This window comes from Phycodurus eques, chromosome 6, assembly GCF_024500275.1.
Source record: "Phycodurus eques isolate BA_2022a chromosome 6, UOR_Pequ_1.1, whole genome shotgun sequence".
NCBI classification, from domain to species: Eukaryota; Metazoa; Chordata; class Actinopteri; order Syngnathiformes; family Syngnathidae; genus Phycodurus; species Phycodurus eques.
The window spans coordinates 26264685-26281177 of NC_084530.1; the positions used below are offsets into that span (position 1 = coordinate 26264685).

Below are 16493 nucleotides of genomic sequence, written 5' to 3' on the forward strand. Positions count from 1 at the left end.
TGAGATCTCATAGCAGAACTGTTTTGTTTTGTAGCATTGGTATGTTCTGCCCTTGTTTGTGTCAGGTACTCCGACTTTCTCCCTCATCCCCGAAAATGTATGCTAGGTAAATTGCATTTGTCCATTTTCTGTGCTGCTTATTCTGACGAGGGTTACGGGTGAGCTGGAGCCTATCCCAGATGATTTTGGGCAGGGAGTGGGCTAGGTACACTCTGAACTGGTCGCCAGCCAATCGCAGGGCACAAATAAACATACAGCCATTCACACACACATTCACACTTAAGGACAATTTAGAGTCTTTAAGTAACCTACCACCATCCATTGTTTGGGGAATGTGGGAGGAACTAGAGTACCTGGACAAAACCCACGCAAGCACGCCAAGAACATACAAACTTCACACGGGAAGGCCGGAGCCCAGATTTGAACCCACACCCTCAGAACTGTTGTGCTAATCAGCAGGTCACTGTGCCACTATTTAGATACAGTACATGAGAGAAATAGAGCAGTTACATTCCACTCCACATCTCAAGCTTATAATATTGACTGAAGTCCTGCACTGTGTACCTTCTTTCTACCTTTATACACAGTCATATAGTGTATTCGATTTGATGCTACATAAACTACCAGTCAAAGGTTTTGACAGTTTCTCATTAAATAGCAATATATAGAGTGCACAGAATTTGCACTGTTTGACTGGCAGCGTGTGTGTGTGTGTGTGTGTGTGTGTGTGTGTGTATATATGTATATATATATATATATATATATATATATATATATATATATATATACACACACACACACATATATATATATATATATATATATATATATATAGTCCCGCCCCCCATTCAGACTGTCCAATAGGAACAACGAAGTCCACGGCCCGGGCCAATCAGTGACGAGGAACGTTACTGAATGGAAGTTTTAGAGTTTGGGATGGATCGAGTGAAAAGATAAGGGCTAGGGTTAGTCTGTGAGACGGGCTGTACGTGAAACGTGGACATGTATGGGGAAAGTACACCGAGCGAGACAAATATCCCCATTTTGTGTTCTCAAATCATGGATTAAAGGCTTAAAAGGAAGCAAAAATAAGGAGCTCCCCCACCACCCAGCCCCCTCCTCAAGTGTGCGTCGAGGAGCTTGGCAGGTGTTCACTCGCGAGGGAGCTAGCTGGTCGCCTCACTCAGTCTGCGCCCTGAGCTTCAACAGGGTGCTGGTCGGCAGCCCCAATTTTGAGGTCCACGAGCCCCGACAAGTTGACGGAACCCCGGAAGAAATGTATCTAGTGACTACAGTGGAGGACTGGTGACGAGCCCCGGGTACACGTACGGCGACGGCGGCAAAAGGCACCAGCTTGACGCTTGAACGCAGTGGAAGAGCACGGATACCCGACGCTAGGTCCTTCCCCCGCTTTAAAAACAACTTTTTCAACAAACTCTTTTTCGTTATTGCGTGTCATAAAAGGCCTAAACATACAAACTGCAAACTATAGAGCTCAAAGCGAGGTATTTAAGCGGTCTCTTTTGGTTTTATGCTGAACCTGTTGTGCCACCGGTGGTGCCCGCCGCGCTGATCCGAGGAAGGCGACCCCATCTTCGGGGAGAGCGAACCGTTTCGCTACCAAGAGCCGCTCCCTAACTAGGACTGGAGTACTAACTACCCGGTCAGTGCTATCCGAGGATCTCTACACTAGGATTATTTGATTAAAAACCAAATCAATTAAATAATTTGATCCCTGGAGAGGTTGAATTCGGGCAGAATTTACGTCTTTTATTATCGCTGCTCTTCACAGCGAAGTGATCCGCGGGACAAATTCCCCGGGGACAATTAACCAAGCGTCGGACAAAGTGGGATTGGAGGTCGATAGTTGACGGTAAGCCGATAAGACTTTTTATTTATTTATTATTATTATTATTTTTAAAAAGCACAGACGAAAATGTATTAATTCAGCACGGCGATCAATCCCCATGTAGCGAGGTGCACCGGCCGGGCGATGGAACACGCGGACTCTGCCACAGCACATCCACATCGCCGGGTGCTCCAGCCGTGAAGTCGCGCTGCCCTTGGTAGTGTTCCGATCCTGGACTCCCAGCTGACTTTTGAACACCAACGCCGTCTGAAGTCACCAAGCCCAGAGTGGTACCAGAACCCCCGGATCTGGGAATTTGCTTTTACTTTACCCGGAGTGGACATTGTTGCCCGAGGCTCCCGTATGTTGGGATTTTGTCGGTTCGGAGGCTCCCCGGAGGTCCTGCAAGGATTCTGCCCGGGGAGCGTGTGGATGATGCTGAGAAGCAGGCGGTCGCCTCTCTTGCTCCTGCTGCTCCTTCTCGGCTGCAGCTGCCACATGTTGCACGGCCAAGGTAAAACCGAACAAAAAACATGCTGCTGTACAATGTATGTGATGCTTATTTGAAGCGTTTTTTTTTTAATACTGCAAACAAAATCTGCCATCTTGTAAGTGGGGTATATAGTAGTAAGTGGACAGCTGCTTTGTTAACAAAACAAAACGGGATAAAGATACGTTTACTATTTGCATTTTTTTCCCACGTTTCATTTTATAACATTAAATCAAGGCTTGTTTGTGAGAATTATGTTATGCAGATGGGTGTCTGCAGGATTAAGGTATTGTGTATGTGTGTCTGCTTTGGAGAGAGTGTTACCCTTTCCAAGCATTGATAATCCCCCCCACTCTTTGGTCAATGACCTGCTTAACTAAGGCACCCCTGATTTGACACTAAAGCAACACAAATACAGTTCACACATACAAAGACCCGGCTTACTGAGTGATTTAAGATCCATCTCTGACCCTGTTGCACGAATTGTTAAACACAGCAATGAGAAATGAGTTATGATAAGATATTGATTCATTGCTCATTCCTGTAATTGTGCGTTTCCATGCTTATATGCATTCATTTGTGTTTTGCCATTCACAGAAAAGGGTTGTGTGTGTGTGTGAGAGTAAGGGGGGGGGGGGATCAGACCAGGCAAAACAAAGAAGCAAACGAAAAGGTCAGGCTGGTGTCAGCTCACAAATGTTCTTTGGGTCACAGATGGTGCGTGGTGGGCGAAGGCTGAGACGTGGGGTTATGAGGAGGAGGGAGTTGGAGGTATGTGTGTGAGGTGTCGGGGTGGTGGGGAGACTTGAGCTATTTGTGACTGTTCAGAGAATCTGTGTGTTGGAAAGTGTCAGTGTCACTGTGAAAGAAACAACGCAAGGCAGTTGGGGGGGAGGAGTGTGGTAATGTGTTGGGTGGGGGGATGCTGCTATTGGCAAAAGGGGGAATACAGCTCTGCGGCGCGCCTGCAGTTTAATCGATGACGGCTTTATGACAACACCTCTGTGTGTACCTTCTTTTTTTCCAGTCGACACACTGCCTATCTTCACCCCTCCATTGTGAGTGTTGAGGGAGGAGGTGTGAGGCAGAGGTGCGGCGCGGCTGCAGAGTCAGCTCCCGCTCTCAACTCCCTCCTCCTCCATGCAATGTCACGGTCTCAGCAGCACCAAAGTTTATCCACAGACCTTAATTTAAGTGTTGCCATTGTCTAAAGCAAGTGCAGTTTCTGCCAAGGGGGTTACAGATAAACCCTGACTGAATATGCCTTATGTCCACATCAGTCTTTTCTATTCATACCACGTAGAACAGAAGAAGGCGGACAATTCTGTCAACTAGTCAACCAGTCATGTGTACCACTGTAATCAGCCCACACCACAATGACGGGTAATAAAAGGTAGTACGGCTGCGGTTGGATAATTTGAGTCCCATCACAATGTGAATGCAGTAAAAAATGTGTACTGAACCACAAGGCAAGCTTAAGCGGGGTACAAGCATAATGATCTTCAATATCTTAGGATTTTAGGAAAAAAAGTCAGCATGTAGCATGTATTCTGAAAGCTCTTACAGGGTTGGGTGCACTCAAGATGACCAACACAGCACACACAACACTTAACCCTCTCTCCACCGACAATTGCAAGTCTCCTCCCTTAGACCAGAAATGTGTTGTAGTACCAAGACATACCTGTGAGAGGTAGCATGGTGCCACAGGGCCCACAGAGTTGCGTGAAATACAAAGAAGAAGAAACTCACTGGATAATCGGTCAGGACGATTTTTTCAGAGACATCGTGCCTTCTCTCCTCTGACCACCCTTGACACGTTTTTCACCTACGTGACTAAAAATGTAGCCACTTACAGGTCATATGGTAGTACACTGAATATATGTCTCACAATGCCTACATTGAGCAAAGCTTACAAGCACCCTGTAAGAAAGTAACGTTATGGTTGTGTTATACTGTACTTGAGAAGTTGTCACCGTTGTAATCAACTGGCCACAAATTCGACGGCAGTCATAATAAACAGAGACGTATTCCTCCGCAGGTCTAACATTGTGTTAGTAAGGAACATCAACATTAATCGCACTGATTTGTGCAATGTTAATTTTACCTTGTCTCGGGTCCAACGCAGCTTCGTAATGGGTATCTTTATCAGAGAGAGGTTTGTGTTACAATCATCACAGTGCTCGACTTGCTTTTCAGTATGACATTCTCCCAGACTTTGAGCATTTTCTGTCTTTTTTTTCCTTGTATTTTTTTCCTTGATTTGTCATTGCCATCTTCCCACTCCGTCAATCAATTAGCCCCGCTTCCGCCACCTACTGACCGTGCAAAGTGATGTGCGCGTTGTGCCACATTCACGCCCGTGCACCCCTTGAGCTTCACAATAAAATAAACAGTTGCCAGAGGCAGAGAAAATTCCTCGAGCATTTTTCTTACTAAAGACACCAGAAATATCTGAGTACTCGTCGCAGCCCTAGTCTTTAAGCTGTTTAATGCCACTCACAGTTGAAGGTTACTGACAAACCCAACATAAAACAAACCAGCCACATCCCTTTGCCTTAAAGGCCGCTTAGCTTAATGCTAACACAATGGGAAACGCTGGGCTAACAATAGTAAGAGTATTGCGGTGTTATAAGCCTTTAAGCAACAGATATTTGAACAAAACACGTACACCGATGCGCTAGCAATACTCACACGCAAATATCCTTTGTCAAGAATGACTAGTAATATTACTGCTGATGAGTTGAGAGCTCTTCTCCGTCTCCGTGTATATCAGTATGTCTGTAGTACACTGCCACCAAGAGGCCTTGGTGCACACACACCAGAAAGAGCAGTACAATGTCCATCGAATTGAATAAATGTGGGAAATTTTTAAAATTTCTTTCCAATGTATTTAATTATGTCATTAATGTATTTTTATAAAGTACTCTATTATATTTTGCTATTTTACATATTAGAAACACATTACAAACATTTTTTCTTTGGGAGGCTGGAAAGTACTGATAGCATTTCCATTCATTTCAATGGGGCAAGATGAGTTGAGATGTGTTTTCTCTTATGCGTGTGGTCACGGAACGAATTAAACTGGTATCTCAAGGCACCAGCGTATCGTGTTTGTGGTAGTGAATTGAAATCAATCTAAGCAGATAGAAGATAGGCGCCCTGGTGGCGTGGTGGTGCTGTAGTGCTATTGAGTTGATAGACAGTGCAACCAGGCCAATCGAAAGCTTTAGATTTTTGAGGTGTTCCGAGCCTTCTATCCCCAGCATTTATTAGGACATTTTATTTTAGGTGGTGATGGATGAAATTCCCAGGCAAAGGTTGATCCTACTGATCTCTCCATCTCCCTTCTTCTCTCCCTCCGTCTATTCACCCCCCCCCCCCCCCCCCCACTCCCTCCTCAGTCAATCGATGCCCACACCCTCATAAATGCAAGGCTTTATACGAGCCAACCCTCGTCTCAGGGAGCACATTTAAATAAGCTCATCGATCTTTCATTTTAGAGTTTCAGTGACGGCAGCATTTTACTGTCTCTCTTTTCTCCCCCCCCTCGTCGCCTTCCCCCTGCTTCTCATCTGTTCACCCCTCTGCTCTAACTCCTTTTATTCATAACTTATCCTGCCGCTTCCCGACTGCCCCTTTGTCATTGAGCGGGTTCAGCCCCACAGCTGTTGGACTGATTTACTTTTCCGACATGGATACTTGACACATTCAGATGGGAAGTCGACTGACACTAAGTTTAATTGCCAATGTGCATCATTTTCTATGTAGCAGGCAGCAGGATGACTCCTCAAAAAATGCTGTGGTCAAGGGGAGTTTTTTTTTTTTTTTCCCCCCCAATAGCGCCTGCCCACAGTAAACTGACAACACCCTTGTTTTAATTTGGTAGCATTCTTTTATGAGCCCTGACAGAGTTCCATGTAAAATTAGTCAGATGCCTAAAGTCAGTTGAGGTTAACATAACAACAGTGACACGGATCATTTGGTTTCTAACAGCTGTACTGGTTACTTTGTAATAATGATAATGGTTTATAAGTAGACAAAGTATAATGAAAAAATACGGCTGGTCGCTGTTTAATATTCCTAACCTTGGCCAAGGTAACTGTGGCGTGTGCCTCTGTGCTTCCCATTCTTGAATGAATATCATTTAGCCATATGATGTGTTAGAAAAGTTCTCCGACTGGTATAACAAAAAATATATTTCAAATCCAAGTTAGAAACTGCACATTTTTCCATTGAAGTCAAGCGCTGGCATCTAACGCACTTTCCCAGCCTCCTCTGCAATACCTTTGCGCACTCCTGGAAGGATTTTTCCTCCACAGCTTAGGCTTCATGGCCATGTTGATGTTGTCCACATTTTCAAAATGGGTCCCCTTGTGCTTGGGAAAGACGAAACAATTTTTTACTCTGAGCCAGGTCGTGTGAGTAACGAGATTGCGCCGGCACGGCGATGTTCTTCTTGTCCAGGAATTGTCGAATGCTCAGGGCATTGTGAGCAGGTGCGTTGTCATGGTGAAGAAGCCACACCTACCACACCTATTGCCTCTTCTCAGCGATTAAATGAAACAAGAGCTGCAAGATCTCTTTGTAGACCTGGTGATTGATTGGCTGGTCTGCAATGAAGGGGAAAACTTGTAGTTTGCATTTTAAATATATCTTTTGTGACATCAGTCCTGGAACCTTTCTGACACACCTCGTATGCTGTAACTCTTGTTGAACAACCAAAATAATTTGAAGTCAGAGCAGGAATGAAAAGGAGAGCATAACTTAGTTCTAAATGGTGTTGAATTCTTTATCAGCTTCAGCTCCGGTATGCTCACTTTCTCTTGAAACTCCGCTGTAAACGTCAGTTGTACAGACGCCGCACTCTGCTCTGCCGGCATTGAGATATGGTAAAGAAATCTACCATGACGTATGGTTGTATCGGTCATAATAAAGCTAATTATAGACACCTGTGTCGCACGAGCTATTGTTTTTTATGAGAGAAAAACAATATCGATTAGGTATCTCATTTCTTTACTCTGGGAATTAACTGGGGTATGATGTGACTAGAATATGGCATTACGCAATAAAGATATAATGTCAAACAACTATATCAGCTTTCAAATTTGGCTTGATTAGCTAAGAACAAATACCAGATATTGATGAGTGCCAAATATATATAAAAGCATATACAGTCTTATGAATATTCGGTGAATGTGACCCAATACTTGCAAACATGGCAGCGGTCATTGCGTTTCACAGAGGATGTGATAAAGTGCCCAAAAAAATACTTCCAATCATTTCATTTTTGAGCTGATACAAAATTTGGGTCCTCCGATGACGTACATTTTCTTTATCCTTAACTGGGCCAACCAAACAAATCCCATTGTGATGGTCACCCAGTTTCAATGGGTCTATGAATATGATTAGCCCGCCCCACCCCCCGACACACACACACACACACACACACACACACACACACACACACACACACACACACACCATTGGATGGGCTGAGCCAGAGCTCCAACATTATTGGACCTTACTGGGCTATGCTTAAGTGATGCGATGTCATTGACAGGAAGGTTTCATGGTGAGCTTGGAACTGGGTGAGTCCTCAATCAGCTAGACTGGCGTGCAGTGTCACGCACACAAGCACAGACACACACACCCTCACACATCAGTGTCAAACTGTTAAACCAAAGGTGAAAATTTGCGTGAGTGTGTTCAGTGTTGTAATGAGGAGAGGGTAAATTAGAAACCTCATCTAACAAATTAGACTGCACCACCCACACCCCATTACTTTTCTAGCTCTTTAACACTCTTGCTGTTCAAATTGAATTGTTTTGGAAATTTATCTACCTTATGATTCTTATATATTACAATTGGAAGCTATGCACACAGGACCGTGCTCTCAATTACTTGAGGATCCAACTGAAGGATCTGTAGTCATCGTGGCTAGTGAGGTAGTACATAAATCCTTTCCCAGCTCACGCACACACTATACTGTATTTTACTTCCTTTCAAGTAGTTTGAATATTGGAGACCTCAGGGTCACGCAGGAGGCAGCGGTGTGTATAACTCTGTGATCGATGTCTGGGTTAAACAGGTTTAAGAGCGAGTGAGTCCCTGGTCGACTCCCCTATTTCTTGTCTGTCAGGAGGAACAAATCACCAGGCCTCCGCAGTCACATGACACTTTGCACTTTTTTTTTGCGCCTTTTTGTGTGTTTTTTTTTTTTGTGTGTGCACAAAACTGTAGACTATTGTATAGCTTCATGGACAATGTGAACCATCAAATTTATGCTTACCAGTTTACAAAGTGTGACAGCCAGTCTTTTAGAAAGAGAAAATAGAATATTGTTACCTGTGTGTTGACAAGGGATTAAAAGTCAGGTGCACAAATAAGGGTGCAGCCAGTCTTCTGTGTTCACACTGGTACACAAACCCCTGGTAATTGATGGCGAATTCTTTGAGCCGGCTTAGTTGTACTGGCGAAGTTACAGTGCACTGAATTGGCTTCCTCGCTCAGCAGTCTGACTCCGATAATGAAACACAAACAGAAGGTTAGGAAGTTCTGTTTGTTCTCTTAAAGAAATATGGCGCACACAATTGGAACTGATGAAGTTTTATATTGACATTGATAGCTGACTTTAACGTTTGTAAAGTAAATATTTAAAAGATTTTTCTGACTTCTTCTGAAGTCAGTTACCTTAGATGTCAGCATAACTGGCAAGATACAAAGGTTTTGTCAGACTTCAAGCTCTTCACAGAGTTTGAAGTGCAGCAGGTGGCTCTATAACTCCTAACTACCATTTTAGCTTTAGAAAGGTGACTCAGGGAAAAGGGGAATCATACATTAAAAAAAATAAAAATAAAAAATCTAAATTCACCCATGTAGGAGATAAGGGGCACACACTGTGACGTCATAGAGAAAAGACAAGCAACTTGAAAAGTAAAAGTGCTTTAAATTGAACTGTGGGTAATCTTCACCTTGGCAGTAGTTTGTCCAAAACATTATTTTTCGGTCTGTGTGAAGCAAAGGCCCTACCAAGTTTTTAAACATACATGTTCTTGTGGGCATTGCCTTAGTGTGCAAAAAGATTGCCCACATTAATTCACTTCCTTTTGGAGACCAACATCCTGCTGCTCCAATCCACTTTTGCTCATTTTTTGTTGTTGAATGTGATGGTTTGATTCAAGGAGTTTGCCTTGAGCCTTGCTCTGTGTCTACAATAGTGCTAAGGAATTATTAAAATTCACTGCACAAAAGCTTTTTTTTTTTTTTTGAATGAATCCAAATGGAACTTAGTTTACGCACACACACATTGATGTACGGTTGTATGAAGTGATATGACAATAAACAAACTTTGCCTTTTTTTTTTCCTTCTTGCAATGTTTAAATCAATATTGGGATTATAACTGGAAATCTGTCAATCAAAGCTATGTATATCGCACCTTCCATCCATTTTCTGCACCGCTTATCCTCACCAGGGTCGCAGGCGTGCTGGAGCCCATCCCAGCTATTTTCGGGCGAGAGGCGGGGTACACCCTGAACTGGTCGCCAACCAATTGCAGGGCACATATAAACAAACAACCATTCACACTCACATTCACACCTACGGGCAATTTAGAGTCTACAATCAACCAACCATGTATGTTTTTGGGATGCTGGTGTACCCGGAGAAGGCACGGGAGAACATGCAAACGCCACACAGGTGGGGCCGGGATATATATCGCACTTTATGTACCGTATTGTTCGGACTATAAGTCGCAGTTTTTTTTCATAGTTTGGCCGGAGGTGCGATTTATATGTGAAATTATTAACACATTATTATATAATTTCACGTTATTTTCACACTGTCAACCGCAAGAGGGCGCTCTAGGCCTGTCTATCTGTACCTGCAACTAACAATGAGTCTGACGAAAGGATGTAGGAGATGAAGCGGCGCATCGTCGACCTCCGGAGTTGGCGGAGTTGTTTAGAAGTGAGACCGAGGATGAAGATTTCATTAGATTTAGTGATTTGGAGTGACACTGATGGTTTGGTAAACTTGTTAGCATGTTCTTTATGCTATATTTATCTCAATAACTGTTAATATGTTACGTTAACATACCAGGCACGTTCTCAGTTCATTGTTTATGCATCATGTAACGTTAGCTGAATGTGTCACGTTAGCATACCGTACACCTATTCAGTTTGTGTTTCTCTATTCTATTGTTATTTTAAATTGCCTTTCAAGAATAAATGTCTGTTCTTGGTGTGGGATTTTATCAAATAAATGTCCCCCCCAAAATGCGACTTATACTCCAATGCGACTGATACATGTTTTTTCCTTCTTTATTATGCATTTTTTTGGCTGGTGCGACATTTACTCCGGAGCGATTTATAGTCCGGAAAATACGGTATGTGAAATGCAGCACAAAGTGCTGTACATAAATAAGAATAATTAAAAAAGTCATACAGTGGATTTTACCATGAAAGGTTTTCTTTGCGCCCTCCATTCTTGGGCTGGGAATTGTAAACTCCCTCCCAATACCCAATTATTGGACGATTAATTGAATAACTCAAATAATTTTATGACAAAAATGCAAAATCTCTGTCTCGAAGCTTCACAGTGATAATTTTTGACACGGGCTAATATTACTGCAGTCGAAATAAGTTATCGCGATGGCGGCGAGGAATGAAGACGTAGTCTGTAAAAGAGAGAATTTTTTTGTTGTGATGGTTAGATTCGCATTGAGCCTTGTTCTGTATCTACAATAGTGGGGAATTAGGAATTATTACAATTCTCTGCACAAAAGCTTTTTTTTTTTTTAATGAGTCTAAATGGGACTTCGTTTACGCACACACATTGATGTACGTTGTATGTACTGATGTGACAAGAAACAAACTGCCTTTTTTTTCCTTCTTGCAATGTTTAAATCAGTATTGGGATTATAACTGGAAATCTGTCAGTCAAAGCTATTTATATCGCACTTTCCATCCATTTTCTGCACCGCTTATCCTCACCAGGGTCGCGGGCGTGCTGGAGCCCATCCCAGCTATCTTCGGGCGAGAGGCAGCGTACACCCTGAACTGGTCGCCAGCCAATTGCTTCACAGTGATAATTTTTGACACGGGCTAATATTACTGCAGTCGAAATAAGTTATCACGATGGCGGCGAGGAATGAAGACATAGTCCGTAAAAGAGAGAGAATGTTCAAAGTGTGGGATCTTTTCATATGTAACAGGGAACATAAAGTGCAATGTGTATTACGACAGCACATCTACGATCGCCAAAGGCTAATTAGCTAATTTAATATTGCCTGACATCGCTAACATATCTAATGCCCCTTCAAGTGGTTAAAGATAGACACAGCTGCCAGTGCACCTTTAATCGCTTTATTGAACAAACTGTAAGTAAAAGAACATTTAATACAGTAAGCACATTTATTCATGAGTTGCCGATGGCCACAACTCACGCCGAGTTACTAAACGTGCAGCTAAAGGGTTAGGTAGTTAACAGCCAGCCATCTCGACAGTATACTCTCATTCGCTGACGCCCACATCACTCACCAGGCCAGGCCCTGCATTTTAAAGCCATATACTGTAATCACTATCACCGATACTACAGTAGAACGTGAGGATGGTGACCCCAAGTAGAGAAAAATAATACCTGCACCTCACATTCACATGATATTATAAATACATTTTAATCAGATTAATTGATGGGATAATCAGTAGAATACTTGATTCTAAAAATATTGAATAGCTTCAGCAGCAGTATTTAGCGAAACAATTTTGAGCTACTTTTGTCAGTCAGTTATCGCACACTCAATACATTGCGTTCATTGCCCGAGGTAGTTGGAACTTGGTTTATCAAAACAAATGACAGACGATCGGCTTCCTTACTGTGAGTCTTCAATCTTTGCCAAGAAAATGAGCAAAGAATTTGCCAGTCGTTAAAATCGTGACAGAATAATACTTCTTTTCACTTGTGTTTAGAGTTTTTAGGGGAGAAGACTGAGATTCACAATGTAATATAATATCAAAATTACTAGGAAATGCATTCACACTGGAAATTGGGAGACATTGTGATAATATATTCCAAAATTTATATTCAGACTGTTGCAAATTCAGGGGAACGGAGTGTTCCGAGGCGAATACTCTTCATTTGGAGAGCATTGAAAACATCACAGGTACACACTTCCATCTCAATCCTTCACTTGACTGTTCATAGCCAATTCACGTTGCTCAGCCTCTGCATCTTTTTTTCCCCCTGAAGAATTCTGTTGCGGCGGCGCTCTTTGAACGCTGCTTTGGCATAGTGAACCGCCAGGCCCTCAAAATAGTGAGGTCGTCATGACATCAAAACGAGTGCTACATTTGCGGAATTGTCTACTTTGTGTATTAAGAGCCCCATGATTTGCGTGTTTGGTACACAAGCTGCACCCATCTGCAGGTGCGTGTTCCCAGTGTGAAGCGTTTGATCCACCACAGGTGTTTGAGAGGGAGGCTGGGTTCACATTCATACACGAGTGTGTGTGTGTGTGTGTGTTTGTCTTTTTATGTGGATGTGTGGGTCTGTATCACTTGTATAAGCTCCAAGCAAGAAAAAAAGAGATCCTTTTTGATGTCACCCAGGAATAAGCAGGAATTGCTGTATCTGTGTGTCTGGCCAGATTATTATTTTTTTTAAACCTATTCCTTTGATCTAGACTGGAGGAGGGTTTCGCCATGGCAGGTGGCTCCAGACTTGGCATGCGCAACAGACGTGCATGTGTGTCCGCGTGCACGGGTCCATGGCCAAAGTAAAGCAAAAGAGCCTGTTTGTTTTGAGCCTTAATGCTTTTAATGTATGGATATCACACAGAAATATGCTTGCTATTTCACACGTGGGCTAGCTTCTGTTACTGGGAACTGACAAATAGGACAACCAAAAATCTGAGTAGTACTGAAAAGTTAAAATAAATTCACAGCTCATCACAGCAGTCATGATTGAAATGAAGCCCGATAATAATGATTTACTTCACTTAAAAACTCAAGACTAAGAGAAATCTTTAAATACACTACCATTTAAAAGGTTGGGGTCAACAAGACAATTTCATGTTGTCCATGAAAACACACTGTTGCAAATGTACACTACCCATCAAAAGTTTGTGGGTCACTTAGAAATGTGCTTATTTTTAAAAGACAGTCTATAATTTTGTGTCGATTAAATATTGTATGAATTAAATGTTATCTTAATTGACCTCAAACTTTGGAACAGTTAGTGACTTGCTGCTGTACACATCAGCAGAGCCAACCAAACAAGGGAAACTAAAAACATAAAACTGTTCAAATTTATCCAATCAGTGATAACACAAAGCCTTCAGGCTAAAGTTCTAATCTTCCACAAATTCAATCCACCTAGGCTCAGACAAGAAAATATCAGGAAGAGTGAACTTTTGTGACATGCTTCTGTTCCTGTGAGCCTAGAATGCTTGATGTGCCTCAAGCCTGAGAGAATCAATGAGCACAAGACTGGAATGCTCTGGTGAAAACCAATCAGGTTGTTGGCACCTGGAGAGAACAAATAGGAGAAAAAAAAACAAAAGTAAAAAGAACATTCCCACCGTCTGGCATGCTGAGCCCTTTCTGTTGCATTGACACTGAAGCTTCCTGGCTGATGGACAGTTCTGTGCTGAGTCAAGATTCTGGTGCTCACGCTAATTGTCTCCCAAAATGCTTCTGGAATATAGGAGCTTTTATGCATGGTTGTAAGATATTTGCATATGGAAGGTGCACTTTGACGTCAAATTATATAGACTGAGCCAAAGTGGTGGCGTCTGCTTCAGCCTCCCCCACAGAACAAAGCAACTGCTTCGAGTCTCTTTTTCTTTGCATAATACAATATTCCTCTGTGTTTGTAGAACTAAAGATCGTCACTCTCCAAATATATGCATTTGCACCTTTACAGGGGGTCCCCGTTGACATTTCAAGGTTGCAAATGAGTTTGAGCAGCGCTGTGAGAATACGTCGTCATGCGGCACAAGAAGGCACACTGAGTTACCGCCATACTGACCGTTTTTCATTTATTTTATATTTATGGCTTAGAGGTGTTTCTCATACAGATATGTACTGTAATTATTATTTCATGACGCTACGTTCCACCAAGTGGTACAGTTTTGTTCAATTCACCACGGTATGGTTACGATTGCTAAACACTAAGGGTACATTTACACTGTGTCCCTGGTGGCCACGGCAACAATTTTTCCGGCCACCGTGGATGAAATGGGATGGCTTTTAGACATTGTGGGGGTGTAGGAAGGGTAAACATGACAGGCCGTGATTATGGTGGATTAGATATGGGCCGGTATCAGATTTTGACCATATGATAACCTGAAGCAAAAATATTACGGTTTCAGGGTACTGTATTGCAATTGCAGCTCTAAAATATATTGTTTTGAAATGGGGAGCTTTATTTGACTCTCTCTCTCTCTCTCTCTCTCTCTCTCTCTCTCTCTCTCTCTCTCTCTCTCTCTCTATATATATATATACACACACACACACACACACACACACACACACACACACACACACACACACATCCATCCAGGCGGCACGGTGGCCGACTGGTTAGAGTGTTAAAGCGTCAGCCTCACAGTTCTGAGGACCGGGGTTCAATCCCCGATCCCGCCTGTGTGGAGTTTGCATGTTCTCCCCGTGCCTGCGTGGGTTTTCTCCGGGCACTCCGGTTTCCTCCCACATCCCAAAAACATGCATTAATTGGAGACTCTAAATTGCCCGTAGGCATGACTGTGAGTGCGAATGGTTGTTTGTTTCTATGTGCCCTGTGATTGGCTGGCAACCAGTTCAGGGCGTACCCCGCCTCCTGCCCGAAGATAGCTGGGTCGCGGGCGTGCTGGAGCCTATCCCAGCTGTCATCGGGCAGGAGGCGGGGTAGACCCTGAACTGGTTGCCAGCCAGCAAAAATAAATTAACATGACCGGCTTAAAAACGAATATTAAATGAACGAAAAATGCAACTCACCATTACGCATAATGGATAAAAGAAGCTTTCTTTTTCTTTGGGGTCGTAGGCTCTTCTTCTGGCTCCTCAGGTGGCCTTTTTCCTTTTGAAAAGAAGCTCTCTGAAGACGTTTGTTCTTTACTCATTTTTGCTTGGTTGGGGACTTATTTTTAGACATTTTTAGTGTTGTTTCGTTCGCGAACGTTTCGTTCAAAAGAACAAATCTTTTCAGTGAATGTAATGAACTGAATCAGTTCATGAAATAATTTGTTCTTTGAGCTTGGCCGCCGCCGTGAGCGAGTCGGCTGTGACCAGAAAACGGAACTGCTGCAGTGTTCTGTGCAGTTCAACACTCGAAAATGCAATACAACAGAAATCATATAAATTGGTCATTCCTTCTATGCAGCCCGGTAACAAAGGCCCCACGGACCGGTACCGGTCCACGTACCGGGGGTTGAGGACCACTGGATTAGAGGATGTTGATGGAAGAATGAGGAAATGCACCACGATGGATAAAAGGAGGAAAAAAATACTGCAAAGAGGAGAAGTCATCAAAGGGGGCGGTAAGAAAATAGGATTAAAGAGTGGATAGGGTGTCAGAATTTTGGGTCAGTAGAGAAGACGGACAGATGCGAAGGGACAGCAGAGAAAGAAATGGAGGCAGCCTGAGATTCCTAGCCCCGACAGATGAAGAGAATTCCTCAAAGAAAGAGAAAATAGTTTGATGGTTAATGGACTCACTTCATCTCCTCCATTCCTCGAATTCCTCTCCAGCTGCTGTTTCCATAGTTTTATCTAATCAATGGACATTATTTTCCTTTTCTGCCTCTCTAGTACCTACTGTATCTCACTCTATAACTGAGAAGAGGCAGCCAGACAAATGCATACTCTTCTACCATTTTACTATCTTGAAGTAAAGTAAATGTGTCCACTCTCTCCAGATTTACTGTTCCGTTTGTGTGGGAGGGGAAAAACAAACAATGAAAGCATTCGTGTGGAGACAAAGGAGAAATTAATTATCGCATTTGCTTGTTCATGCAAACTCCTCTCTGTAGCACCATGCAGCAGGCTGCTTCCGTGTTCATGCACACACACACGCGCACACAGACACAGACCCTCATATGCTCAGTCATCTTGTGTTATATTCCAACCGACTGACTTTCGCTGCTGTTGGGATTGTGC

At 42.9% G+C, this 16493-nt stretch overlaps 1 protein-coding gene across 2 annotated transcripts in view; it reads left to right on the forward strand.

The window, feature by feature from the left end:
* The first annotated feature begins 988 nt into the window (after positions 1 to 988).
* sdk1b (sidekick cell adhesion molecule 1b) overlaps positions 989 to 16493 on the forward strand; it is a 276239-nt gene continuing 260734 nt past the window's right edge. For both annotated transcript variants that reach the window (XM_061679905.1, XM_061679907.1), the window contains exons 1-2: positions 989 to 1873; positions 1974 to 2363. In XM_061679905.1, the coding sequence (XP_061535889.1) occupies positions 2213 to 2363 (151 nt within the window). In that variant the 5' untranslated portion in view covers positions 989 to 1873; positions 1974 to 2212. The remainder of the gene's footprint in view (positions 1874 to 1973; positions 2364 to 16493) is intronic.